Here is a 26,626-nt window from a genome sequence, read left to right as displayed (position 1 = left end):
AAAGAACTGGTCATTGGTGTCAACGATGAATTTACCAGTTCTTCGATAGTTGAAATTTGAGGTGTTTCTCGGAAATTGATGTCCAAAATGACTGAGAACAAGTAACCGGAGTAGATCATGCAACTCAATATTACACTTCCTAAAACTAATCTCTCTGTAAACTTTCTTGGTTCGTTGGCTACAGACATTCCCATTATCATTTGACTGATGCTGAACGTGTTCCAAGTGCTTCTGTTAAATTTCAGTAACGCAGCGGCAATTCTTATGGCAGCAATGGCAATAGTTGTAGCAACTATCATGTAAATGAATTCCTCAGAGACTTCAACACTTTGAGTTTTACTTCTTACATTTTCAATTACAGCTCTTGATGTTTGAAACGACAATATACGCATTGAAACGAATGTAACAGCATTATTCCTTATACTTGCTATAACAGGGCTTACCAACATTTCAAATTTTTTTTTATCTCGAAGAAATAATAAATATTTTATTTTACTATAATACACAAGTGTAGTTTTACAATGCATTGACTGCTGAATGTAATCTCTGAATTTTTGTGTTGAAATGAAGATTTCTTCGTTACCTTTTACATTGTTAGTAGTCGATGCAAATCTTAAAGGATGTCCGTGGAGATCCAACAATTTGTTCGGAAACCATTTTGTTCGTTGCTTAACATTCTGTTTCGTGTACTTTTTTTCAAAAAGATTGATTCGGTGAATAGTGGTCACATCCTCTGTTTGCCATGATCGATTCACTACAACATTTTCAAGAATAGAAATGTCTAGCATGTCTCTGTGCCATAGTGATTTCAGCATACTCTCATACGAACGAACTTTTCTTGATTTAAAGAAGTTGATTAAACACTTGGGGTACGACTGATTTCTGGACAAGAATTCCAATTTACTGAATGTAGCGTTTAATTCAGGTACATATTTCTTTTCAGCCCCATTGAGAATGAAGATAAACAATGTGGTCCTTCTAGGCAGTTGCAAATGTAGTGAAAAGTACTTTTCCAGATGCTCTCGTGCTTTGTTTAAACTCATACTCAATGATGGAAAGTTTTGAGAAACATTGCGAATAAGTTGTGCATTAGCATTTGATTCGTTGTTTGCAAGAAATTGATCATCAGTTACAAATATTACCTGGTGGAGTCGAGATTCTTCTTTCAAGTATCTTATTAATCCCAAAGTGTAATTGCTCCTTCCTAACACGCTCAGAATAATTACACTGAAGAGTACGACACAACTAATCTTTCTTAAGAACTTCATGATTTTTTCCTTGTTAATGAAAAAATGACTGTTTCGTTTGAGAGAGGAATCGATTCTGTTATTGCAGTCTAACCACAAGTTTGTTGTAAGTTCGATATTTTTTTGTAATTTTACTTTGTTGAAGGGCAAATGCGTTAATTTATATCTGATAATACTGATAACAATACAATTATTAGTCATTTGATGCTAAAAGATAGAAGGAAAAAAATTTTACGATCTGGACGAGTAATATTAGAAATACAATGTGTAATATGTGACCTGGAAAGTCAAAAGGACCTAATGTCTGAAATAGTTTTCGAGAAAAACGCTCCAAATTCCTCCAGATTGATAATGGTTTGAAACTTATCACTCGGGGTTTTTTTTGGTATCGCTGATGAGGAAACAATAAAACAAATAATAACAATTTTTATGGAATGTATTATTTATTTTCTTTGTAATTTTTTAACAAATGTGTAATAATATCTGTTAACATGTAAAAAAAAGGTGTATAAAAATAAAAAGTTTTACTAAATAACAATTAAACGTAATCTTCAGCGATTGCTCGACTGATGACCATTCTTCGAATTTCCGATGTTCCCGCACCAATTTCTAATAATTTCGCATCCCTCAATAATCTTCCTGTTGGAAAGTCATTTACATAACCATTACCACCTGAAAATATTTCCAGAGCATTATTTTACAGAAGAGAAATAATTTTACAAAGCTATCCTTTCTTACTATTTTCTCCTTTGTTGTTAAAAATTGGTTTCTTTTTTGAAAAATTTTTCTTTACCTAAAATTTGTATAGCATCAAGAGATACTTTGACTGATGCTTCAGATCCATATGTGACAACTGCGGCGCAATCCTTCCGGTCAACATGACCTTCATCACATGCCTTTGCAACAGTATACGTGTAACTTTTACTTAAGGACAGAGCCATGTGCATATTTGCGAGTTTTTCCTAAAAATAATTATAAACATTTTAAAAGAATTTATAATTGAAAAGAATATCTTTTATCAAGTAATCAGAAAAACTTTGTAAATAAAATGACTAATTTTTTTCTATATACCTGAATCATTTGAAAATCTGCAATCGGTTTTCCAAATTGTTTTCTTTCGTGTGCATATTTAAAAGCAACATCGCAACATGCTTGCATAATTCTATAACAAAGAGTTGTTCATTATATTTAGGGAAACATTTACAGATGCTTTTTTTATACCTCACCCAATAGGAACAGCTGATAGAACAAGTCGTTCTAGGTCCAATCCACTCATTAAAACATAAACTCCTCTATTCAATTGTCCCAAAATATTGGAGGCTAAAGAAAAATAAATTTACAAATGTAATTTCTCCAGACTCTGCTTTCTGCTTTTTCATTTCCTACTTTTGAAAATCAAATTTTAACCTACCAGGAATTTTACAATCCTCAAAAATTAATTCCGAGGTATTTGAGCCCCTCATTCCTAGTTTATCAAGTTTTTGTCCGCTGGTGAAACCTGGTGTTCCTTTCTCCACCACAAATGCCGTAATTCCATGCTGTGGTTTTGTACAATTCATATCGGTTTTTGCATAAATAACAAAAGTATCAGCGTCTGGTCCATTAGTAATCCAAAATTTGTTTCCATTAAAAATATAGTAATCACCTTTCTTCTCTGCTTTTAATTTCATTGAAACCACATCGGAGCCCGAACCAGTTTCCGACATTGCCAAAGCACCCATGTGCTCGCCACTACAAAGCTTTTGAAATATAAACAAATAACAGAATTGTATAGTAAAATTTTTGTTTCTAATCCGTTTTATAATTATTTAATGATTGTGGATCTTCAATCGTGGATTTTTTGCGAACCCCCTAAAATTTAGTTTTTGAATTCTATTACCTTTGGTAAATATTTAAATTTCTGCTCCTCAGTGCCATGCCTGTGAATTTGATTCAGACACAAATTTGAATGTGCTCCATAACTGAGGCCAACGGCAGCGCAGGCTCTACTTATTTCTTCAGTGATAATCACGTGATCTAAATAAGTTCCTCCAGTCCCGCCATATTCCGGTTTTGCAGTTATTCCATGAAACCCCAATTTGCCCATTTCCTTCCAAAACGACTAAGTAACACAAATATTAATAAATAACTATTTTTTTACAGCTTCTTACTCTATTTTTAATAATTTTGATCAGAACATACCCTCAAATTGTCGAAATTATTCGTTTTGTCAATTTCTGCAGCTTTAGGTGCAAGTTCCTTTTGTGCAAAATTGAAAACCAAGTTTCGCAACTGCAAGATAGGAAAAAATTATTTAATTGTTTTAAAATAGAAAGTGATTCTCTTCAAAATCAATGTAATTTAAAAACTAGAAAAAGACTAAATCTGTTTTATCGACTCAGAATAAATTAGATTTAACTGACTTGAAAATTTAATTATCATTGAAACTTCATGAATTTGAAATTTTCCATATACTTATTAGCCATGTACTTAAAATTTAAATATTACATTGAAAGTTTTATTTTAAAATTCGAATACTAATGAATAGTTTACAAAAAAAAATTTTTATTTAAAAAACAGACCTCTTTTTGTTGCTCATTAAAACCAAAGGTATTATCATTGCTACTGTAAAATTGAGATAGCGAACGAACATTGCTCCGAACGATTGTTTTTAACACAGCAGATTGAACACGTAAACTCATTTTTTGTCGAATCACTATTATATATGTGAATAATCAACAGTGCACATGAATTATAATTTAAAGTCAATTATTTTTTGTACTAATTTCAATTATTTAAAATTATTCGTCAAGGAAAATAGTATTTTTATTTTTCTTTAAGTTTCAATGTAAACAATTTGAAAACAGAGGAAGAATTTTGTTTTTCAATCTTAATTATCAGTGTGGCCACATGGCATGTGGAGCACAGACTAATATACAATCTTTACTATAGTCGTGTCATCAGAAAGATTCTCCCTCCTTTTCACTCTCTTTCACTTATTTCCAATCAGTCTCCTACTACCACTGTTGAAACTTATCTTATTCTTTCCTTCTATTATAAAAGAGTGCGCTTCTTCCTTTCATATTTATGATACATTTTTTTCAATAAGAAAGATCACAGAAGTGATTCTATTTTTGAGGCATTTTTTTGGAAAAAATATACTGTCTTTTAGGTTGAAAATGTTAAAAAAATACAATTTTTTTTAAAAAAATAAAATTTTTATTTTATTTTGAAATGCATTTGTTAATTTTTCTATATTAATTTTATCATAATTTTTTGTATTCTATATTTTTTATTTTAAAAAATTATAATTTGAAATTAGTTCTAGAAAAATAAAGAAATGATCTTCCAAATACAACATTCAATAACAATGGTACTTTTTAACATTTTCAACCTAAAGACAATATTTTTTCTTTTTTAAAATGGTTCAAAAATATTAGAAATCATTTTTTTCATTCGCCAATAATTTTTTTGTGTATACAAAAATGTAAAAATTTTTTTTTCCTTACCTTTACTCACAAAAATTAATTTTTAAGAAATATAAAAATTCAAAAATGGTCAAAATATTTTTTTAAGTTTTTATTTTCTGACAATTGAATTTCTTTTTTGAAAAATTACTATAAAAACAATTTTATGGAAGATTTAAATCATTTTCTTGATATTGTTAAAAAATAATAGGCGAACCCTTAAATATCAATATTTGTAAATATCAATATCATGCAAGTTTGAGCAGTTTTTAAAAAAATGTCCGCCATATTGGATCCGCCATTTTTAAAATTTACATATTTTTTTAAACTCCCTGAAGAAAAAATCATTTAGATTTCGAAATATTGGAATAATATTAAAATCATTATCCGAATGTTTTTGTTTTTTCACCTTGCTTTTAATTTCAACTTTTTAACTATTAAAATTGAGTCAGCTCGAAATTTTGATAAACGAATTATTTAAGAAAAAATATATTTATTTTAAGTTACAATTATTTTTGTATGTTAATTTTTTTTTGGTATTAACTACCATAATTTCTAAATACATTTATTTTTTTAGGAACGAAAATTATATTAACATTTGTAATTTTTTATCAATACTTGTCTGTTGATCGATAGTAAGTTGAAAAATAATCAATAAGCTGACCAATGGTGATTAGCATTTTTCCAATAATTTAATGGATGATGTTGATGACGATGATGAATGAAGGAAGGATAATTTCTTGCATTCAAAAATGGTGTGTAGGAACGATAATTTTTTTTCCTAAGTATTTGATCATTAAATTTCTCACTATCATGTTTGTTATTCTTATTGATAATTTGATTCTTCGATTTTGCATGTGAATTTATTTTACTTTCAATTTTTTTCTCCTCTTTAATTTTTTGTTTAAGATTTTTATTTTTTTCCTCTTTTTCTCGATTCTTTTGATGATCAGCGACAATTGCAGGTGGATTGCTCATTTTTTCCGAATTATCTTCATCCATGGTTTCAAAATCACCTTTACTGCCTGCAATGAAAAATGTTTAAAATCGACTTTTTATTTACAAAGATGGATCTGGGTTTAAAAATTTACAACACTTGTTTCCTGCAGTAAAAAGAAAACAATTTTTATTCATTTATATAAGTAGATACACTTTTTTCGATTCTTAAAAGTACAAAAAATTTAATACATTCCGAAAATTTCGTCAAAATCGGGTGTTGAAACGGATGACTCATCTGAAAAGTTCATGTAATTTTTGTACTTTTAATTAAGAAAATATAAGAATTAAAAAGAATGATTTATTTTTGTAAATTTATGAAAATAAAAAATTTTTCTTTACCTTCGTCATCAAACAAAGAACTGAAATCCGTAAGCAAATTGTTATCATTTTCCTTCTCGTTGTTCATTGAACCGAACATTTTGAAAATTTCCACTGATAAATTCTCCCTTTTCTTGATTAAAGCGACAAAATCTTCTTTACAACTTATAGTTGCTAAGTTGGTGACCAAAAATCTCAGTGACTCTTCCTTTAATTTTGAAATTGAAAATATATCGGCGAGCTCAAGAGTTTTTATAACAGTTTCACAAGAAAGATTGGCGTACAAATTGTTAATGCACATTATTTTCAGATTGTCCAACTCGTACTTTTCTGATGCACAAAATAAATCAAAAACTAAGTCGTCAATATCCTCGACATTGTCGGTGTAAATGAATTGAAGGACTTTTTGAAAAATCGTTGCCCTCATGTCCTCAACTTTAAAAACTGGCATCAGTTTCTCGACCACGTGATTTTTGAACATTATGGCAAACACTGGACTTCTGAGGGCTAAAATAAATTTATGCGCTGTGAAAGTTTCATCCTCAACCTTAAAAATAACATCCTTGAAAGCTTCATCAGAAATTGAGTTCTTCAATTGTGACAAAAGTTCGTTTGATTGAAGAGTTCTGGCCAAAGAACTTGATGAACTTTTTAGTGCACTTTTTACTTCCTTCATGAGAACAACCTCGCAGAAAATAACAATATTCGTTGGAAGTCTATTGTCGAAAACTAGCACCTGGTATAATTCGGTTGCCTTTATCTCCCATTTTGTTATAATATCACAAGAAGGATAAGAATTGATGATCTTCTTGATTTTTTCGTTACTAAAAATGCTGATGTTGATGCAAACATTTTTTCTAATGCTCTCTGTATTTATCAAAGAGAATTGAAAAATATCTTGATTATCTTTACTTAATTTCGTAAATTGAACTTCTAGACACCACTGAACATTGTCCACTTTTTCTTTTGGAAATAGTGATGATTTAATTAGTGACTTATTTTCGCAAGCAATTAGAAAATCGCAAACTTTCCATCTCAGCGTGTAAGTTTCACACTGAAATTTCGACATTTTGTCCTGAAAAAACATTTCAGTGATTAGTACAACGAAACATTGTTTAAATAATTTAAATTTTTAAAAAGTTCTTATTTTCAGAAACTTTTAGAAAAATTGTCATAGATAAAGTTGAATATTTTAGAGGTTATTTTTACAATTTTCCCGGAGTTAGCGTCGATATTATTTTCAATGTCACTTAATAATTAAGAACAAAACTAACAGTGTCTAACTATATGAGCAATTATTGCGATGAAAATAACGTGTATTTAGAGGTTATTTTGCCATCATAGATGTTTATTATTTGTCAATGAACTGATCAATATAATTATTTTTATAAAATATATCTATAGCTTTTGCATTTACTCTGATCAACAAAATAATCACTATATCATTTATTTAAAAAGAAATTTACCTTTAATTTTCTAACTGGAGACGATAAATCAACAAACGGCGAAACTAATTTTCTGCTTATAGATGAATGTCAAAGTCAATGCAAGAATTGCAACATTAAAACAACCAGAGATGGGTTGCTCGAATCTCTCAAAAATCGTATGGAAGCCCCGAAATATATGGGTCTTTGTGCAACTTTTTTTTTCATTGACACGAACAAAGTAAACTGTTGAATGTGCGAGCATTCATTTTATTTACTTTTTGAAGAAATTATATGTATAATAAATTATTTATTTCTGCTTTGCTTGACGTTTTCTACTCAACACTGAACTGCAAGCTAATAATAAAAGAAAAGTTGTAGAAAAGCCCTAAATTGCAGTTTTTACTGAAATCATTGTGGAAATGACGTAACATAAAATTTCCATGCTACACACATCTATGTATAGTGTATCTTTCTTATCAGTCGACGGAGCAAATCTTTTTTGGAACAAAAACAAGGGTAAGTTCGGTAAGTTAATTTCGAACATTTCGAACAACTGAAAATTAGGTTAAAGAACATTTCGAACAGAAAAAAATTCTCTTAAATAATGATTTAGAAAAATAGGAATTACAACAGATGAAATATCGGTAAAACAAAAATTATAGTTCAAATAATCAATTGGACAAATGAAAATAACCTCAAATGTTTTTTCGGACTAAGGAAATCTCTATTCGATAACATATCTGCAAAATAAAAATTAGAGCTAATGAATCATCGGTAAAATGAAAATTAAATTAAAGTTCTAATAAATATACAAGCTTGTCATTTCAATGTTGAAAGTAAAATAGTTTTTATTTGCTTAGTTCTCGATTTAAAAACAATAAATAATTTTCAAAAAGAACACGATCAACATAGTTCATAACTAATTAAACTTTTACATTACTTGTAACAAATACACTTTTCCATCATCATTCTCAATTTTTCTCCTCATCCATTCATTTTTAATTAGGAGATAATATTTTAATGAATCAATCCACTCGTCAATATTATTTCTCACCGAAGAATGAATACCAATAATAATTTTCATAATCAATTCCCGATAATCTTCCGATTGTCTACATAGTCCAATTTTTTCTCTAAGATTAACTTGTATGAATTCCCACAAAAAATCAACAGTCTCAGAAATTGCGTTACTTATCAAATACTTTCTACAAGTTGTAAATAAATTTCTATTCATATTTTTCACTAACTTAATGCCAATTAACAACAATTTGCTAAAAATCACATCCGGTTTATCAATTTCAGAAATATTGTTGAGAAACGATGAAAACAGAGTCAAACTTAATTGTGAATTGGTAAATTCATTTTTATAACGTAGCAAGAAATTTTTTAATACCTTTTCAAAAATATTATTACTTATACTGTAATTAGTCGTCAGGGCAATGTTAATAGGTCTATTTTTTTGTTCTTTTAGTTTTTTGACAAAATCAAGTGGTTTTATTAAATTCTTCCCATCGATGGAAATTATTCCATCGGATGAAACAATTCCGGTAAATAGAAAATCATCTTTGATTTGAAAATTATTTTTTGAATACGTTAGATGATTTTTAGTTGTTATTTTAGTAGTCGAACGAATTTGTTCGGGAGTTTGATATGATGGAAGGGAAGTGCTATTTTTCACCATTCGTCGAAATTCTTTTCTGTGTCGAGCTATTCTTAAGCTATTCTCAAAATCGTGGATTAATTCTGTTTGATTTTTCCTTAAAATACTGTTGGCGAATTGTAGATTTACGATTGAATTTGTAAAGAGGAGTAAATTTGAGACTAGATTTAGGGTGTCTTGGGCTGAAACGTATTTTTGGTTACTATCGTTAATGTTGTTGATAATTAAACCAACATTTACTCCACTAGCGGCTATGGATCCTATTTGTGCTGAACTGTGAACTATTTTTGCAGCTGTACTTAAAGTTGTGGCATTTTTAACAGCATTTGATAGGAGCATTGAACCACCACTTGTGGCTACTGTTAAAATACTGCTGGCTAATCCAAACCATCGGACGATTCCGTCTTTGTCTTTCATCCCAATCGATTGCTCATGAAGATGACGATCTGCAATTATTTGTGAGTTTCTTCCCATTGACCATAAGCCACTTAATCCCATACCTACAGCTCCTGAAAGTATTTTTTTTTTATTTTTTTCTAAGCATAAATTTTTGAAATAAAAGGTAAGAGAGGTAAGCTTTTTGATTAAAAAAAATAAAAAAAACGAATTCGGATTTTAGTTTTGAAAATTTTGTTAAATACCTAAAGTCATAAGAGCCCCACCAACAGGATTAAAAGCGGCTGCGAGTCCAAATCCAGCACAGCCCAAACCAACAAATTTATTAATCGAATCAATCCTACTAATACTCTCATTAAAACAAGATGGCGATTTGTACATTTCAATAGAAACGTAAGAAATATTCTCCGACCATTGATTACTATAATCAGCTTGATATTCACCTGCCTTTGGCACAACCATAAAACACTTTGGCAAAATATTAAAATTTAAATAATCCTTCCAACTTTTATAAACTCGGCCACAATCGTCAATATAGTGAATCTCCAACTTTGTTGTTATTAAATTACCACTATTCGTTCGTTTAACAAAATTTTTCAAAACTTTAAAAATTGGAATTGGTTGCAAACACTTTATGACATGTTCTTCTGTAAAATATTTTCCACATTCAATTGAAATATCGAATATCACATTATAAATTAGTCCACACATTATTTCATGTTTTCCTTTATTTTGTGTACCGTGTTGTAGAATTTTTTCATAAATCTTGTCAATTGTTTGTTGTTGATGCGAATCTTGAAAAAATATTACATCCTCCAATTGTTTTTCAAATAAACAAGATGTATTGTCTTGATTAATTTGCGGTGGTCCAAAGAGAGCGGTACCGATAAAATTTTTCAAATATTGTGGCTTTTTTCTGTCATAACTATTCCAATCGCTGAGTAATTCGTAGAAATTTTGTTGACAATTTCTCGCTGCCTTGACCAATTTATCCTAATAAATAACAAAAAAAATTATTTATTAACAAAAAATTTTTTTAAATATTTAAAATTAAAAAAGTGGAATCAAATCAAAAATCTAATTTAATTTCTACTTACTCTTGTATCTTTTTGTAAAGTCATTATTTTAATGTTTCACGAACGACACTATTTTGATTGTAACTCAAGTTATGATTAGTGAACCGAGGTGAAAAGGAAAAATTGTGAAATGAAAATTTTCAAGGACGTTGTATATTGATAATTAGCCGCGAATTTTGATTTTGATGTAATAATAATATTTTTTAATTCGTTCTTTTTAACAAATTCTTTTAACTATTTTTTAATTTCATTTCAGGATACTACGTCGACGATGAATGAAGTCTGCATTTCTTCAAATAATACCGACAAATTTATCTTTTCTGAGATACCCATGAAATACAAAACTCATATCTTAAACTTCTTTTGATACATATGAATTAATTCATATTTTCAAAAGATTATAAGGGCTTCAATATTCTTTCCAAATTATTTACAAAGTCATATTCAGTATCAAAAATACTCCTCCACATTTTTACAAATATTCTTTTAAATAAAAGTCTACAATTTTAATTAAAATCAAAATTCTTTTTTAATTTTTCTAAAATCAAAATTTTCTACATTTGCAATTTCTATAATAAAATATATTTTTAAATAAAGAAAATTATAACAATTTGAAAAATAATGCTACAAAATTTTATTATTTATTATTATTTTTATTATATTATTTAATAACAAAATTTTATTTTATTATTATTATTAATTAATAAAAAAAACTCATTTTATTAAGTAGACGTTTATTTAAAATCAAAATTTTATATTTTTCGCGCCATCAGTGCTGACAATCTAAATCTTGATTTTCAATTTTTCCCCTATTGGTATTCTTTGTTACAATCAACTGAGGCAAACTTCACGTCAGTTGCTGTTTTCACCAAGAACCATTCAAAAACCGTCAACGAAAAAACACGTGTCGTTCTATATGAAAAACAAATTTTTTTAAAATGTTGCTCTAAAAATCGAGTAGTGTTGAAGAAATCAGTGAGAGTGTTGATTTCATTTCATGCGAGTTTAACACTAACTCAAAATGAGTACAATTTTGGAAAAAATTGCAGCGATCGAGGCCGAGGTAACCTCTCTATTTTCAATATGTATAAACTGTATAAAGTATATTAACGTGAATTTTCTTTTTAAAAAGTATTCAAAATGTTTCCCGAATATTTCCTCAATTAAATGAATTTCCTAATTTCAGATGGCCCGAACGCAAAAAAATAAAGCCACCTCAGGCCATTTGGGTTTATTGAAAGCAAAATTGGCAAAATTAAGAAGAGAGCTTATTACTCCAAAAGGCGGTGGTGGGGGTGGCGAGGCTGGTTTCGAAGTCGCCAAAACTGGGGATGCTCGAATCGGTTTTGTGGGTACGATAAATAAACAAAATTATTTATTATAATCGAACCACAAGCCAAGTTGAAGTTGAAATTTTTATTTCATATAAACACCAGAGAGAAAACTGGGAATTTACAAAAATATCCGTGAATTTTTGAAAAGTATCGCTAATTCGTTAAAAATCTACAAAAAAAATTTTATATTCTTAAAGAATTTTTAAAAGAAACAAATACATGGGCGAATCCATGTGAATTTTCAGTCCATATTCTAAAGAATAAAAATATATAGGCGATTCCACGTGAAATTTTTCTATGTCATTTTAAAATCGGTTAAACCGATTAAGTTTAAGGAGTTTAAAATTTTTATTTTATAAATAGATTTTTGAGTTATAAATTTTAGTTTTTTAAAAAGTACCTAAATTATTACGTAAAACGTTTCTAATTTTGAATATTCTTTTTTAGGTTTTCCATCTGTTGGGAAATCGACACTTTTAAGTACATTGGCCGGGGTTTATTCAGAAGTCGCGGCCTATGAATTTACAACACTCACGACAGTTCCTGGATGCATTAAATATAAAGGAGCAAAAATCCAGGTAAAAAGTGAGAGACTTTTTATCTAAATTCTTACAAAAAATTTTACATTGTCACAACGAGAATGTATTATTTATAAAAGATTCTTACACTACTTTGTTTGGCACCAGTAAAAAAAGACTCACTTTCATTTTGATCGCAAATAATAAAAATTTCTTTTAATAGTTAAAATGACTGAGAATAACCAAAAATCAGTTAAAATTAACGAATTTTTGTTTTTTCTTAGTTGCTCGATCTTCCCGGTATCATCGAAGGTGCAAAAGATGGCAAAGGTAGAGGAAGACAAGTCATTGCAGTAGCGAGAACTTGCAGTTTAATTTTTATCGTTCTAGACGTTCTTAAACCTTTGGGCCATAAACGGCTCATTGAACACGAGCTCGAGGGTTTTGGTCTTCGATTAAATAAACAACCACCAAATATCACCTTTAGAAAAAAGGATAAAGGTGGAATTAATCTACAAACAATGGTGAGATTCTTGTACTATTTAAAATTTGAAAAAACATACTAATTTCTTCATTAACGAAGTTTTCATTATTGAATTTAGAAATTATACAATTTTTAATTTCATTATTTAATTTAGAAATTATATAATTTTTAATATTTACAGTGTCAACAATCCGAACTCGATCTAGACACTGTGAAATCAATTCTCTCTGAATATAAAATTCACAATGCGGATATTACATTGAGATACGATGCAACTTCTGACGATTTAATTGATATTATTGAAGGAAATCGAGTTTATGTCCCCTGCATTTATTTACTCAACAAAATAGGTAATTATTTTTTAAAAAAATGACTTTACAAAGTTTTCTTTATAATATAATTTCAATAAGAAAAAAATAGTCTGAGTTTAAAAAAATAGAACTAAAAATATAAATTTAACAAAAAACAATTTATTATTTCTAAAAAGTTGTGTGTCGAGTGTTTAGGGAATTTTTTTCTCAATGCTTGCTCAACACCCTGAAATTAATAAATTTCTTTTTGTTAAATAAAATAAAAATGTTAAAAATTGATTTTTTTTCAAAAATCTAAATTATCGTAACTTAAAAATTTCTTTCTTTCTTTTTAGATCAAATTAGCATTGAGGAACTAGACGTTATTTACAAAATACCGCATTGCGTTCCAATTTCCGCTCATCATAAATGGAATTTCGATGATTTGTTGGAAAAAATGTGGGATTATTTGCAGCTTGTTAGAATGTAAGTTAATTTTATATTCGATGTCTGCAAAAAAAATCGCTTTTTGTTATTTTCTTTTAAGACTGACTTTAACTGTCTTTAATTTAAAAAGATTAAATTTTAACTAAAAGTAAAATTTACAATGCTTACAAATTATTTTTTTAATACTTTTTTTAATTTTCAGTTACACGAAACCTAAAGGACAGCTTCCAGATTATAGTTCTCCGGTCGTTTTGAATACAGACAGAAGAACAGTCGAAGATTTCTGCAATAAACTCCATCGATCGATCGCAAAGGAATTTAAATAGTGAGTTTTATTTTCAAAAAAAAAAAAATAAATTTCTTTGCCTGTAAATAGAAATAAAAAAAAAAAAATTTTTTTACAGTGCGCTCGTTTGGGGTTCATCAGTGAAACATCAACCGCAAAAAGTCGGAAAAGATCACGTCCTATGTGACGAAGACGTTGTACAAATCGTCAAAAAAGTGTGATTTTATATTGCTCATTTTTCTGTAAAGTTTCATTTACTTTACAGAAAAGAAATGGAATATCGCCTCATGATTGCAAATAATAATAAGTTAAATTCTTTTAAAACTTTCTTTTCTTTCGTAAGGCAAAATTTCAATTCAAATCTTAAATTATTTATTTTTTTTTATATTTCATCATTCGTCTGACTTCATCATTCGATAGAATGTTTTCATTTTATTAATTATTTTTATCATTTCACTGATTAATTTGTTTAAAAAAGGAAGTTTTTTGGAAAATTCACTTATTTTACAGAATAAAAGTAGTTAATTTTATTTTTACACACGAAAATTCACAAAGACTTTAAAACGTATTCTCGTCGTTGCTGATCCAAAAGTTTTTCTAAATGATCGCATTTGTTTTTTGCCTCCGTCGTCTCTTGAATGAGATTTTTTATCGATAGATCCTTCTGCGTTATTATCAGCTTTATTCTGAAAAAAATTTATTCTTTAACTAAATCGAAATTTCGAATTTCTTAACTATTTTTTTAATTTCATTTCAGGATGCTACGTCGACGATGAATGGAATCTGCATTTCTTCAAATAATACCGACAAATTTATCTTTTCTGAGATACCCATGAAATACAAAACTCATATCTTAAACTTCTTTTGGACTTTACATAATATGAACTAATTCATATTTTCGAAAAGATTATACGGCATCCAATATTCTTTCCCAATTATTTACAAAGTCATTTTCAGTATAAAAAATACTTCTCCACATTTTTACAAATATTTTTTTAAAAATAAAAGCCTACAATTTTTGTTTAAATAAAAATTTCAACTTTTAAAAAAATTGTTAAATTTGAGCCTTTTTTGAGATTCGCGATTCAATTAAAGATTAATGAATGAATTAAATTTAATTAATCACCTGCTGTATAATTGTGTCATTAGCGTTTCTCTGTTCGAATTATTTTCCGTTAATTCTCGATAAAGAGACGCTATTTTATCCTCCAATTCCCTTTTCTCGGATTCGATTTCCTGTCTTACGATTTTTTTCACATTGTCCCTTTCCATTGTTACCGTTTCCAACGACTTTTTTTTTTAAAAAAAGAACGAAATTAGTTTTTCATTACTTGAAAAATCGAATCTTTTTACTTACTTTTCGAGTGTTTTGCAAATCAATGATTCTTTGCTGTAAAATTGATTCCGTTTTATCCAGACGAGTCTCGAGAGTTTCTAGTCTTTCCTGTGCGGACGATAATTTAGCCTTTAAAACTTGTTCATTGTCGGTTATAATCTGCAATTCTGACTCGTATTTCTCCGTTAGACATCTGAAATTTTTTCCTTAAATTCAGTTCATTGAGAAGTAAAAATTTTTTATTGAAAAATCCATATTTTTAATGTGAAAATCATATTTTGAAAAAAACAAATTTTCCGTTTTTATTTTTATTGACAAAATAAAAATATAGAAAAATACCGTAATTTATTTTCGGAACTTTTCTGAAGATTAATTTTCATGTTTCTTGATTCCTTCTCTAAACGTTCGATCGCAATTTCGATTTGTCGATCCCTTTCCTTAATGCTTTCGTCCCTAATTTTTGACTCAGCTATTTCAAATTTAATATTATATTGTCTCTGTTGATTTTCAGTCCAAATTTCCTGCTCCGTCTTCAATGACGATCGAACTGATTCCAATTCGTTTCGATGTCTTTGCATCATCGCCTCCGCCTTTTCCTGAAAGAAATGAAAAATTTCGAATTAAAACCTTAAAATTCGATTTAAAATTTACTGACAAATTTAATTTATCAAGAGCCCCAAAATAAATTCAATTTTTTTTTTAAATGTACATTAAAATCGGCTGTAACTCGATTAATTTCTGCCTTTCTCTCTAAATCTCTCTTCAACTGTTCCTGAGAGAATTTCTCCTTTTCCTTTTGCAGGTCATCGAGAAATTTTCTGTGTCTCTCGTCAAACAAAAATTCCTGTTCATTCAATTTTTCCTCATATCTAAAAAATTGAAAATAAGATAAAAATTTCAAAATAAAAACTCGAAAATTTAGTAAAATTGACTAAAACCTGGAGCGTAGAATTTCTTTTTCCTCGTTTAGTAATTTTTCATGATTTTCCGTTAATTCGTTACGTAAATGTTCCATTTGTTGATTTGCCCTTCGTACCGCACGAAGATCCATATTTTGCAATTCCTCAAGATGAACACTTCGTAAATTTTGAATTTCCAATTGATGTTGTTCTGTCATATTTCTTAATTCTGGTTCTAATCCTTTCACTGTCATTTCCTGCAATTTAAAAAAAAAAATTTTTAACTTTTTTAAAAAATTTTAGAAAATACAAATAAAAAAAAGGTTTAATTTTCAATTTTGTTACAATTGGGAGGAAATTTAAAAATTTAATTTAATGAAAAGAAAATTGAAATTTATACCTTAATTTTATTTTTCTTCGCCTCTAACCATCGTTCTCGTCGAATTTTTTCCGAAGCCGCGCAAAGTTCTTTGGCGCGTTGTATTTCAATGGAATGCCTCTCGACAATGACTTTTATTTCCCGTTGATTTTTCGCCTCAATTTCTTTTATTCTCTGCGCTAAGGAATTACATTTTTCCGTTAAATCCTTTTTTTCGGAGATCAATTTTTCAATAAACTTTTGATGACGCTTTATGATTGCCTGATATCTTGATTTTTGGGATTGAAGCGACACGGAGTGTTCTTTCTTCAGTGAATTTAATTTCTCACAAGCGACTTTCCTCTCGAATTTTAGTTCATTTTTCAAACACGTTAATGTCGCTTCCTTCTCTTCTAATTGGAGTTTCGTCGTTTCTAAATCGTCTTGCAGTTGCGAGTTCGGAATTATTTTACTCCTGAGTGTATTTTAAATTAAATTAAAAAAATTTTAATTAAATAAATTTTTTTAAAATAAATTATTAAAATTTAAAAGATTTTTACTAAATTTAATTATTCAGATTGATGAAAATTCTATGTAGATTAAATTATTAATTAATTAGAGGTAGAATAATAATAACAGACTTAGGAGGAGAAGCGGACCCCCACCACGAGTCCACTTTGAGGAGTGGGGGGACCGCTTCTCGCTGGTAAAAAAATTACCTGATTTTTGATTGACTCTGAACAAATTGATCAGTGGACAAAAATTCCTCGAGGGCGTGAATCGATTTTCCAGAGGACTCGCTTGATTCTTAAATTAAAATGAAAAGGAGAAAAATATGACGAAATATTTTCAAGAATATTCGAAGAGAAAATCTTTTACCTAACTTTGGAATCTCTTGCTCCAGTGAACCCAAAAATTGCATAATATCCTCATAAGTTTGACCACTTGAACTACAATTATTTACAGAAACGTCTTTTTCTGGGTGAACCTAAAAATTTTTTAAATTAGGTTTTCTACTAAAAAAAATAAAATAAGAAGGTAAACAAAATCTATGGCAAAATAAATTATTAATTATTAATTAATATTAAATTCATAATAATTAGGTCGCAAAGAGAAAAAACAAAATTATTAGTATTTCAGTACCCACTTGACTTTGATATTTAAACGGAACATTCGGCAAATTTTCTTCATCATCAACAATTATATTCGTGTCAGATAAATTTCCCTCAAGATGATTAATCATATTGCAAAGTTGTTGAAAAGAACAAGAATTCGGTTCAATGACATTTTGATTACAATCATTGATGGCTGGTTTTGTCAATTCCATTTGAATAGTTTGAAACATTGTGTCATTTTTTCTCTCTAAACTTTTCAAGTCAATTATTGCGTTTTTAGTTGTTGGTTTCTTCGCTCCACAAATTGGCGGTTTTGTTAATAATTTTGGATGAATTATATTCACCATTGTATTCATTATAATATTTATAATGTACACAAGTAGAAAATTTTGGTTTTATTTCTATTTGAAAGGGGGTAACAATTTACAGGAAGTTGGTTTCTAAGGAAACGAACGGGGCTTTTCGCAACAGTTTTCAATCAAATATCTAATTAGTCTCAATTGATTAATATTAATACTAAAACTCCTAAATAAAAAGTAAAAACAATTTTATTGTATGAAAAAAAAAATTAAAATTAAATTTAGTGTAAAATTAATTTAATTTTAAAAAAAAATTTGTGAAATTATGAAATGAAAAAAATCGTTTTTTTGTTTTCGAATTATTAATAAATTAATACAAATGATTAAAAATTTAAATATTTTATATAAATAATCATTTTCCTCTTTCCATCTTTATTTCCAATGTTTCGAAGTCGGTTCCGACCTCCTCTTCAGGGATACCAAAAGTTAATTAATTATAAACTCCTGTCACTAATCATCTCTCTCATTATCATAAAATAATGAAACTTGTAGATTTAGTCCATGGTTATGAACTTTATAAAATTTTTTATAGTATATAATTTTGCAATATTTCATTTATATTAATATTATATTTTATTTAAATCACAAAATTGTAATTCAAGATTTTTCAGTTTTGTTTATCATTTTATAAACAATAATTACTATTAAATAATTTTATTTAAGAACCGTTTTTTTAATAATATTGATAATAGTATTTAGAGGCCTTTTACGGTTAAAAATGTTCGTTTATTACAAAAAATTGTATAAATTGCTACAGGTTTCTTTAATTTCTTTAAACTTCAATCAAAGTCGAAACTTGTAGCAATTTATACAATTTTTTGTAATAAACGAACATCTTTAACCGTAAAAGGCCTCTAAATACTATTATCAATAATTAATATTATTTAAAATTTCAAGGGAAACGAACATGAAATAACAAATTTGACAATGTCGGCATTAAATTTTATTTTTCAAAATATAAGAAGTAGTAAATAATCGGAATTTAAAAAAAAGGAATCCTTAATCCATACGAGTTTTCACCATCCTAGTCGTAACTTTGTCCTTTTCTCTGAAAAAGAAGAGAAAATTTTTATTAAATATAATACTTCTAATCATTTTAAAATTGTAATTCTACGCTACAAAATAAAAACAAAAAATAGAATTTGAATAAAAAGGAAGTGTAAAAAATATAGTTTTAATTGTTAATTCTCATCAAAATAAATAAAATGAGAATTAACAATTAAAACTAGTTTTTTACTTTAATTTTTTAGTCTTACATGATGTGTACGACGGCACCCCAACCAGAAAGAGCGTCACGATCACAGGCGTTCACCAAAGCCTGACTGATAGTTTCAAAAAGATCGTCAGCCTCCAAATTTGGTTCATAGAGAGCTTCGCACATTCCGTACAATTGCTCGGTGCATCCACCGCCAACGACAAAATCAGCTGGCTCATTGATGCAGCCAATTAGATCCATATTACAAATATAAGGCTCAAATGTAACTGGATCAAGACCAGCGATAATTGGCTCAATAAAATATGGTCCAAAGCGCCTCTCGTAGAGAAGATTCGATACCATTGAACTAAAAGTTTTAGGATGAATTCGTCGATTTTCTTTGAGTTCATACAAATTTAATCTAAATCGCAGTCTCTCCATCACTGTTTGACTGTCGGTCACTAGGCCCGGAAGTCCGAGAAATAAATGTGGACCCATCTCGTAAATTTTCTGCATATCCGTCGACACTGTCTTTAATTGAATTCCAAAACGTCGATCAGCCGCTATTGCCACGCAATTTTTTCCCCTCATTGCTAGCATAGCACTTCCATTGTAGGAGAGGATACTCTAAAAAATTTATTAAAATTGTTTAAACTGAACTTTAAATTTTTAATATTCAATACTTTAATATTTATTAATTTAATGTTTAATTTAAATTATTTAATTCATAAAATTAATAATAATAATATAAAATCATATTTTAAAGGCCTCGTAAAATTGATCTGACAAAATATTTAATAACGGACGTAAAATTATTTGAACAATAAATAATATTGATAATAGTATTTAGAGGCCTTTTGCGGTTGAAGATGTTCGTCTATTACAAAAATTGTATAAATTGCAAATTGCTACAAGTTTCGACTTTGATTAAGTCCTCATCAGGCAATTTTTAATAATAATAATAATTCTTAATCTTAAAATGAACATAAGCAAATCAAAATCACATCTTGTGTTTGATCACATTAATAATCATATAATAAAAGGTTAAATTTTAAAAATTTTTTTGTAAAAACCATCATTACATTAATTATTGTTATTGTAATTGAACCGTCATTATTTAATTGTTTAATTATTTAAGAGGCCTTGTACGAATTTAAAATGAAAAACTAAACTTTTGGTTCCATAGACGGTTTATAAGGAAATATATATTTTACAAAGAAACCTAACCTCAAAAATAAAATCGATCTTTTATTTCTAAATTCAAAATAGTTTTACTAAAATCGTAAAATTTATTTCATATATTTTCGAATAAAAAACCATTTCTAATAGAATGACCATTTAATCCTTTCGAAAAGAAAAAACAATTTCTAATGGAATGACCATTAATAATACCAGGAGAAAATTGCCAATTAAATTTAGTCTTAAAGACAAAAAAATGAATCAAAATTTTCCGAAAAATAGAAAGATCGGATTAGAAATTATTCAAGTCTTGATGACTGTCAAAAATTAGGTTTTTTAATAGAAAATAAACATTAATTTTGATAAATGCATTGTCATTTGACAATCACATAACCTAAAAAAACTCTGACTTGACGTTTATCAAAATTCTTTATAGAAAAGAAACTTTTCTTTTCTATAAACATTTGTATGTTTTAAAAAATTGTTGTTAATTTCAAGCCAAGGGAAGTGAAGAATAATTATCAAAATATACAAGACTTACCATTTTTGTGAGTTATTTAAAAATCCGAAGCTCCGAAAACAAGTGGAAACAACAAGCAAGCGGCGAAAAATCAACTTTACAGGAACTGTGGGGATTTATGTGTTTACCCCCACAATAGTTGGTAAGTAGTAACTTCTGGTTACTACCAACCTAACAGTTTAACACTTGATGTAAAGAATGGTATCTTCTTAATCGACAAGAAAATTTAAACCCTTGAAATTATAAATATTTTCCCTAATTTTACAAAAGAGAAAGAAATTTTACAAAGATTGAAAAAATTGGTTTTTTCCCTCTAAATTATTTTATTAAAAAATTCAAAATTCCCGCCTATTTTTATGATGTATCGAATTGTGCAATCGATTTCAAAGATGGCCGACTAATGTTGTCGTCGTCGTCGAAGCAGTAAAATTCTGACGGTTAGGTGTACAGTGTGTGATTTAATTATAATATAAAAAAGAAAAATAACATACATTAAAAAAAAGAAGACATCTTTTCAATAATCATCCAATTGAAAATTCCCAATTATTGTCAAGTGTTTAAAAGTGCTTAAAATTGTTCTCATTTAATAAAAAAAAAAAAAGAAAAAAAGAAACGTCAGTGTACAGTTAAAAAAAAATGTGTACAGTTAAAACAAGTCATTGCAAATGTCATGCATTTTGCAACAGGGAATGACTCGCCATGTCCCAAAAATAAATGCTCCAGAACAATCATTCATTTTTTAGCAAAAATTATAATATATTCATAAGGAGAACGAAAATATTCAGCAACGGTAAAAAAAGAGTATTTTCACTCTATCCTCTATTCCCCCCTCCCCTTCTCTTCTTTTTACCCCTGCACCTCTCCTTCGATCCCACTCACATGTGAATCAATCGAGTTCAACAAAAATTCTGCTCCAATTTTTTTTTTTTTAACAATGTTTAAAACTAAATTTTATAATTTCGTCCGGAAAATTGTTTATTTCAAATTTTTTTTTTTAGAAATGTTTATCGTAGCGAGAAAAAAAGAGGGGTGGGGGGTTCTTTTTTTCCCAATGAATTTTCTCTTTGGAGATTAAAAATAGTTTTCGAATAGTTTATAATGTTTACATGACGAATTTTTGGTTCGAAAGTTATTTGAAACGAAATCGAAAATTTTTTTAAAAATTAAAAAAATACCTTAAAAGTTGAATTTTTATTTTTTTAATTATTTCAAAAATGAAAAAATCGTATTTTCCGAATTATGGGGAAAGAAAAATTAATTAGTGTATCCTTTTAATTTGGAAAAATTTGACAATTTTTTCTAAATTTTTTTTTTTTTTTTTTTTTTATTTGAACCAAAAAATATAGCCAAAGGTAAACCATTATAGGCACTACAAATTAAAGTAATACATGTTCATGTATAATAATACTAAAAAAAGAAAGAAGTATGTATAAAATAAATGAAAAATGTGTGCAATTATCAAAAAAAACAAAAGCAGGCGAAGAGATGAGGAACAAAAGAAAACAAAAATGATAAAGGAATTAGATAAAAATCAAAATACAAGTTTAATTATGGTCGCAGGGCTATGATGCGTGAAATAATATTACGTTTGAAAGCTAAAGCATTTAAACTAAAAGTGTCGGAATTAGTATCGCTACATTCTAATATATCGTTAATGGTTTTACACATTCTAAACATTTTTTTAAAAAATACCGAACTTTTGGTTTTTTAAATAATTAAAAACCAGGTTTTTTTTTATTTTGCCGGCTTTTTTTTAGTCATTTTGTTTAAAAAACTGTTCGAAATTTTGAGATTTTTAATAAATTTTTCTAATATCAAGAATTGACCTTGACCTGGCTTAAAGTCGTTCTCGATTTCCAAGTACACGTGAGAAAAAAAGAAAAGCTATTTGCCAAAGAAAATGGAGTATATAAAAGCGCCAAGGAAAAAATGCCGAATTATAAGTAGCTCTCGTGTTTGCCACTTTATTTTTAAACTTTATTGCACGAAGCGCCAACGATAGAATTCTTCAAGAATTTCCATTTAATCACCGTTTAACTCTACTATTTTTCTCCCGTATTACTTTTAATCGATATTTTTAGTTCACAAAAAAAAAATATTTTTCGAAAATTATTCCTCATTGTTATTTTTAAAAAAAATGTTTTCTATTTTTAATATTAATTGAATTTTTTTTTGGCACAACTTTCCTTTCTCTCCTCGAATTTTTACTCATTTTTTTCTATTTTTACAATTTTTTTAAAATTTAGTTTTTTTGGTTTTAATTATATTTAAATATTTTTGTTTCAGGTAAAAATCAAGAAATTGGATTTCGTAAATTTTTTTTAGACAAAATTTCTAAATTTCCAAGGTGCTAAGGGGATAAAAGCAGAATGTCTTTGAAACCAAAAAGAGTTGATTTTATAGAAACTTGGGACCTTTTGCAAAAAACCGTAAAGGAAGTTATAACGCTCGATCATGTGCCTCGAGCCATATGGAACGATAGATTTAGGTAACCTTCGTATTGAATTTTATACAAAGGAAAAATTGATAATAAATCTAAAATGTAAATGGAGTAATATATTTTAAAAATATTTTTAGTGACGTTTATTCGCTATGCGTCGCCTATCCGGAACCGCACGCCGATCGTCTTTACAACGAGACGAAGCAATTTTTAGACGAGCATGTTTCACAATTATTAACGAAAGTATTGAGCCAGACGGACATTGGCCTCTTGCAGGCGTATCATCACGCCTGGATGGAATACTCCCAGGGAATTAATTACCTCCATCAATTGTACTTATATTTAAATCAGCAACACATCAAGAAACAACGACTGACAGAGCCGGAAATTATTTACGGCACGTCGTCACAAACAGCAACTGAATATCAAGAGCAAATGGAAATTGGCGAATTGGGTCTTGATATTTGGGAGAAGCGAATGATTACACCATTGAAAAATCAACTTGTCGCATTACTTCTCGAGGGAATTCATGCCGATCGACTTGGCGAGGGACAACCGACCACAAACGATGTTATTTGTGAAGTTATTCAAAGTTTCGTCACCGTTAAGAAGTACAAGCGAAAGGGAGAATTAGACGTTAGTTTTCTTTTTTTTAAATTTTAAAAATAAATATATAATGTTAATAGTTTTTTTTTATTTCTAGATGTATATAGAAGTTTTCGAGACTCCATTTTTAGAAGCAAGTGGGGAATTCTACTCGAAAGAGGCTTCGGAACTTTTGCAACAGTCGGACGTTACTCGTTATATGGAGAGAGTTACCTGGAGATTCAATCAGGAAGAATTGAGAGTTCATAAATTTCTTCATAGTAGTTCAGTGCCAAAGGTAATTCACAAAAATTTCCCTTTTATTACAATTTATTACCTTCTATTACAATTTAAATATCGAAAAATAATTGGGTGGCCACGATTTAAAAATAAGAAAGTGAAGGGCTAAAGAGGTGCATTTTTAGGTTCGCGCATGCTGTGTGGAGAAAATGGTCGCCGCTCATTTAACTTGGTTGCACGCGGAAGTTGATGCGATGATTCAAAACGAAAGGAGAAGAAATTTGGCTCTTCTTTATCCTCTACTGAGGCCACTGCCCAATGGTCTCGGAGCGTTAGTTCAAAAACTTACCGAACACATTATTAATGAGGGTCTAAAGGCCATTGGATCCTTGCAAGGAGAAAATGTATTTAAAGAATATTATTTTTATTTCTTTGAATATAAAATATAGAATTTTCTACATTAATAAAATATAGAAGTTTTTACGAAATTTTATATGTCGGACAGGTTCATACACAATTCGTGGAGAGTATGCTCGTCGTACATTCGAAATTTTCGAATATGATTAAAGAGGTGTTCAAAGGCGATCAAGTTTTCGGTGGTGCTTTAGACAAAGCCTGTTCTGCCCTCGTCAATCATAGGCCAGGACCCAGGCAACCTTCCCGAGCTCCTGAACTGGTAAAATTTTGAACAAAAATTAATTAATACCCTTTATTTTTTTTATCTGTTTAATTATTAATTAATACCCTTTCTTTTACTGTTTATCGACAGTTGGCGAAATACTGTGACTCGTTATTAAAGAAATCGGCGAAAGGAGCGACTGAAAGTGAAATTGAGGAGAAACTCGCGAGTTCGATAACTGTTTTTAAATATGTCGACGATAAGGATATATTTCAAAAGTTTTACGCGCGAATGTTGGCTAAACGTTTAATTCACCAATTATCGCAATCAATGGACGCTGAGGAGGCGATGATCGATCGATTAAAGCAAGCTTGTGGCTATGAATTTACCAATAAATTGCATCGAATGTTCACCGATATGTCAGTGTCGACGGATCTCAATGCAAAATTCACGGCAAGCTTAAGGGAACGAGAGGGCGAGAGTCAATTGGGCATTGGTTTTGTTGTTTATGTTCTGCAAGCCGGTGCTTGGCCATTGGGTCTCTCGCCATCACCGGGACCCTTCCACGTTCCCCAACAACTCGAGAGATCAATTCAGGCTTTTGAGAGTTTTTATCATGCGCAATTCAGCGGCAGGAAACTCACCTGGCTTCATCATCTCTGTCAGGGCGAACTCAAGTTCAATTATCTCAAGAAACCCTACCTCGTCACTGTTCAGACTTATCAGATGGCACTTTTGCTTCTTTTCGAACAATGTGACTCTATTAATTGCAGGTAAATTTTTTTTGCAAACTCTTTTTGTATTTTTCAAAGATACTTATTTATTTAATTATTTTTGATATTTTTTTTCGCGTAGGGAAGCCGCAGCGTCTTTAAGATTGTCGCACGATCAATTAGCGAAGCACGCGGCGAGTTTGGTGGATTGTAAAATTTTGAAGAAATCCACGGAGGGCGATCTCGAGGAGGACACGATACTCACGCTCAATTTCGATTATTACAATAAAAGGACGAAGTTCCGAATTACGGGAGCATTGCAAAGAGACGCTCCGCATGACACTGAGGCAACGCATCGCAGCGTCGATGACGACCGAAAACTTTACCTCCAAGCGGCCATTGTTCGCATTATGAAGAGTCGAAAATTGCTCAGACACAATCAACTCGTTCAAGAAGTAATTTTTCTTAAACCCCTTTCTAAAAATTTATTTTTGTTTAGTTTAAATATAGTTATAAATATTGATTTAAATATTTTCACCTTTAGTTAAATTTTTTAACATTTAGTTAAATTTATTAACATTTAGTTAAATTTATTAACATTTTGTTAAATTTTTTAACATTTAGTTAAATTTTTGAATATTTTGTTAAATTTTTCAACCTTTAGTTAAATTATTGATATTTTATCATTTCTTTTCCACAGGTTTTAGGCCAATCGAAAGTAAAGTTCGCACCGTCAATTGGAATGATAAAAAAGTGCATTGAGGCGTTAATTGATAAACAATACATCGAGCGAACGGCAAATAGCGCGGACGAATACTCATACGTGGCGTAACGTCGCTCCTGAATTTCGCAAAATTAATTTATTTCACAACACGAGACGCTCCTTTCTTGTATAGTTAAATAATATGCGATTCTCCGAGAAAAAATATGTGAAATTTTGTCGTAATTTTTTTGACTTATTTTTGAGCAAAACAACTGTTTCCCTCTTCAAAATTTTGCAAAAAAAAAAATACGCTTATTTTTGTCAATTTATTAAAAAAATAACATTTTTTTCATCTATAAATAATTTTCTTGTTTCGGAAAAAAAAATGATTATTTCTTCTTTTCGAGGGGAAAATTGTTAACAAATTTGAAAAAAGG

General features: G+C 29.1%; 7 protein-coding genes across 8 annotated transcripts; 2 read left to right on the top strand and 5 right to left on the bottom strand.

Annotated features, from left to right (window-relative positions):
• Positions 1 to 1,671: 1,671 nt before the first annotated feature.
• On the bottom strand, positions 1,672 to 4,169 carry LOC122500877 (isovaleryl-CoA dehydrogenase, mitochondrial). The gene is made up of 8 exons (XM_043610014.1): positions 3,809 to 4,169; positions 3,429 to 3,518; positions 3,127 to 3,348; positions 2,659 to 2,986; positions 2,474 to 2,567; positions 2,319 to 2,409; positions 2,041 to 2,209; positions 1,672 to 1,919 (listed from the first exon to the last, which is right to left on the bottom strand). Exons 1-8 carry the CDS (start codon positions 3,926 to 3,928, stop codon positions 1,786 to 1,788), a joined length of 1,248 nt encoding a protein of 415 aa, XP_043465949.1. The 5' UTR covers positions 3,929 to 4,169; the 3' UTR covers positions 1,672 to 1,785.
• Positions 4,170 to 5,279: 1,110 nt separating this feature from the next.
• LOC122500876 (protein roadkill-like) lies at positions 5,280 to 7,669 on the bottom strand. 2 transcript variants are annotated; one of them, XM_043610012.1, is made up of 3 exons: positions 7,477 to 7,669; positions 6,032 to 7,085; positions 5,280 to 5,718 (listed from the first exon to the last, which is right to left on the bottom strand). In XM_043610012.1, the coding sequence occupies exons 2-3, from the start codon at positions 7,077 to 7,079 to the stop codon at positions 5,345 to 5,347; spliced, it is 1,422 nt and encodes a 473-aa protein (XP_043465947.1). In that variant the 5' UTR covers positions 7,080 to 7,085; positions 7,477 to 7,669; the 3' UTR covers positions 5,280 to 5,344. The 2 variants fall into 2 exon arrangements, with proteins under 2 accessions (XP_043465947.1, XP_043465948.1); XM_043610013.1 differs by lacking the exon at positions 5,280 to 5,718 and adding an exon at positions 5,793 to 5,927 and having other exon boundaries at positions 7,477 to 7,664.
• Positions 7,670 to 8,259: 590 nt separating this feature from the next.
• On the bottom strand, positions 8,260 to 10,709 carry LOC122500873. Its single transcript, XM_043610009.1, has 3 exons — positions 10,591 to 10,709; positions 9,739 to 10,486; positions 8,260 to 9,606 (listed from the first exon to the last, which is right to left on the bottom strand). The coding sequence occupies exons 1-3, from the start codon at positions 10,612 to 10,614 to the stop codon at positions 8,369 to 8,371; spliced, it is 2,010 nt and encodes a 669-aa protein (XP_043465944.1). The 5' UTR covers positions 10,615 to 10,709; the 3' UTR covers positions 8,260 to 8,368.
• Positions 10,710 to 11,413: 704 nt separating this feature from the next.
• On the top strand, positions 11,414 to 14,252 carry LOC122500874 (GTP-binding protein 128up). Its single transcript, XM_043610010.1, has 8 exons — positions 11,414 to 11,632; positions 11,756 to 11,921; positions 12,351 to 12,481; positions 12,706 to 12,945; positions 13,087 to 13,255; positions 13,552 to 13,681; positions 13,845 to 13,967; positions 14,047 to 14,252. The coding sequence occupies exons 1-8, from the start codon at positions 11,591 to 11,593 to the stop codon at positions 14,147 to 14,149; spliced, it is 1,104 nt and encodes a 367-aa protein (XP_043465945.1). The 5' UTR covers positions 11,414 to 11,590; the 3' UTR covers positions 14,150 to 14,252.
• A 151-nt stretch (positions 14,253 to 14,403) lies between these two features.
• Positions 14,404 to 18,161, bottom strand: LOC122500875 (centrosomal protein of 131 kDa). Its single transcript, XM_043610011.1, has 10 exons — positions 17,669 to 18,161; positions 17,401 to 17,509; positions 17,241 to 17,328; positions 16,564 to 16,996; positions 16,203 to 16,420; positions 15,974 to 16,133; positions 15,604 to 15,860; positions 15,286 to 15,457; positions 15,055 to 15,218; positions 14,404 to 14,614 (listed from the first exon to the last, which is right to left on the bottom strand). Exons 1-10 carry the CDS (start codon positions 17,990 to 17,992, stop codon positions 14,476 to 14,478), a joined length of 2,064 nt encoding a protein of 687 aa, XP_043465946.1. The 5' UTR covers positions 17,993 to 18,161; the 3' UTR covers positions 14,404 to 14,475.
• A 764-nt stretch (positions 18,162 to 18,925) lies between these two features.
• LOC122500872 (proteasome subunit beta type-3) lies at positions 18,926 to 21,049 on the bottom strand. The gene is made up of 3 exons (XM_043610008.1): positions 20,911 to 21,049; positions 19,252 to 19,817; positions 18,926 to 19,043 (listed from the first exon to the last, which is right to left on the bottom strand). The coding sequence occupies exons 1-3, from the start codon at positions 20,911 to 20,913 to the stop codon at positions 18,995 to 18,997; spliced, it is 618 nt and encodes a 205-aa protein (XP_043465943.1). The 5' UTR covers positions 20,914 to 21,049; the 3' UTR covers positions 18,926 to 18,994.
• Positions 21,050 to 21,274: 225 nt separating this feature from the next.
• On the top strand, positions 21,275 to 26,432 carry LOC122500871 (cullin-2). Its single transcript, XM_043610007.1, has 9 exons — positions 21,275 to 21,679; positions 23,176 to 23,377; positions 23,467 to 23,965; positions 24,033 to 24,212; positions 24,340 to 24,558; positions 24,660 to 24,830; positions 24,924 to 25,546; positions 25,629 to 25,941; positions 26,187 to 26,432. Exons 2-9 carry the CDS (start codon positions 23,259 to 23,261, stop codon positions 26,316 to 26,318), a joined length of 2,256 nt encoding a protein of 751 aa, XP_043465942.1. The 5' UTR covers positions 21,275 to 21,679; positions 23,176 to 23,258; the 3' UTR covers positions 26,319 to 26,432.
• Positions 26,433 to 26,626: the final 194 nt, after the last annotated feature.

This window comes from Leptopilina heterotoma, unplaced genomic scaffold (genome assembly GCF_015476425.1).
Source record: "Leptopilina heterotoma isolate Lh14 unplaced genomic scaffold, ASM1547642v1 Lhet_191, whole genome shotgun sequence".
Lineage (NCBI taxonomy): Eukaryota > Metazoa > Arthropoda > Insecta > Hymenoptera > Figitidae > Leptopilina > Leptopilina heterotoma.
The sequence above is the reverse complement of the archived record's forward strand: the minus strand, read 5'-3'. Positions and strand labels throughout refer to the sequence as shown.

Excerpts from the sequence above, each read along its gene's own strand:
- LOC122500877 (XM_043610014.1), bottom strand. The coding sequence starts at position 3,928 with ATGAGTTTACGTGTTCAATCTGCTGTGTTAAAAACAATCGTTCGGAGC. Across the intron at positions 3,349-3,428 it reads ATAATTTCGACAATTTGAGG|TCGTTTTGGAAGGAAATGGG; the intron begins GTATGTTCTGAT and ends TGTGTTACTTAG. Across the intron at positions 2,568-2,658 it reads TGAGGATTGTAAAATTCCTG|CCTCCAATATTTTGGGACAA; the intron begins GTAGGTTAAAAT and ends ATTTTTCTTTAG.
- LOC122500876 (XM_043610012.1), bottom strand. The coding sequence starts at position 7,079 with ATGTCGAAATTTCAGTGTGAAACTTACACGCTGAGATGGAAAGTTTGC. Across the intron at positions 5,719-6,031 it reads TTCTTTGTTTGATGACGAAG|GCAGTAAAGGTGATTTTGAA; the intron begins GTAAAGAAAAAT and ends TTTTCATTGCAG.
- LOC122500873 (XM_043610009.1), bottom strand. The coding sequence starts at position 10,614 with ATGACTTTACAAAAAGATACAAGA. Across the intron at positions 10,487-10,590 it reads CTTTACAAAAAGATACAAGA|GATAAATTGGTCAAGGCAGC; the intron begins GTAAGTAGAAAT and ends GTTATTTATTAG. Across the intron at positions 9,607-9,738 it reads TGGGGCTCTTATGACTTTAG|GAGCTGTAGGTATGGGATTA; the intron begins GTATTTAACAAA and ends AAATACTTTCAG.
- LOC122500874 (XM_043610010.1), top strand. The coding sequence starts at position 11,591 with ATGAGTACAATTTTGGAAAAAATTGCAGCGATCGAGGCCGAG. Across the intron at positions 11,922-12,350 it reads TGCTCGAATCGGTTTTGTGG|GTTTTCCATCTGTTGGGAAA; the intron begins GTACGATAAATA and ends ATTCTTTTTTAG. Across the intron at positions 13,968-14,046 it reads ATCGCAAAGGAATTTAAATA|TGCGCTCGTTTGGGGTTCAT; the intron begins GTGAGTTTTATT and ends ATTTTTTTACAG.
- LOC122500875 (XM_043610011.1), bottom strand. The coding sequence starts at position 17,992 with ATGAATACAATGGTGAATATAATTCATCCAAAATTATTAACAAAACCG. Across the intron at positions 17,329-17,400 it reads GCAAGAGATTCCAAAGTTAG|AATCAAGCGAGTCCTCTGGA; the intron begins GTAAAAGATTTT and ends TTTTAATTTAAG. Across the intron at positions 16,421-16,563 it reads CGAAGAAAAATAAAATTAAG|GAAATGACAGTGAAAGGATT; the intron begins GTATAAATTTCA and ends TTTAAATTGCAG.
- LOC122500872 (XM_043610008.1), bottom strand. Across the intron at positions 19,044-19,251 it reads GGTGCCGTCGTACACATCAT|AGAAAAGGACAAAGTTACGA; the intron begins GTAAGACTAAAA and ends CTTCTTTTTCAG.
- LOC122500871 (XM_043610007.1), top strand. The coding sequence starts at position 23,259 with ATGTCTTTGAAACCAAAAAGAGTTGATTTTATAGAAACTTGGGACCTT. Across the intron at positions 23,966-24,032 it reads AGCGAAAGGGAGAATTAGAC|ATGTATATAGAAGTTTTCGA; the intron begins GTTAGTTTTCTT and ends TTTTATTTCTAG. Across the intron at positions 25,547-25,628 it reads TGTGACTCTATTAATTGCAG|GGAAGCCGCAGCGTCTTTAA; the intron begins GTAAATTTTTTT and ends TTTTTCGCGTAG.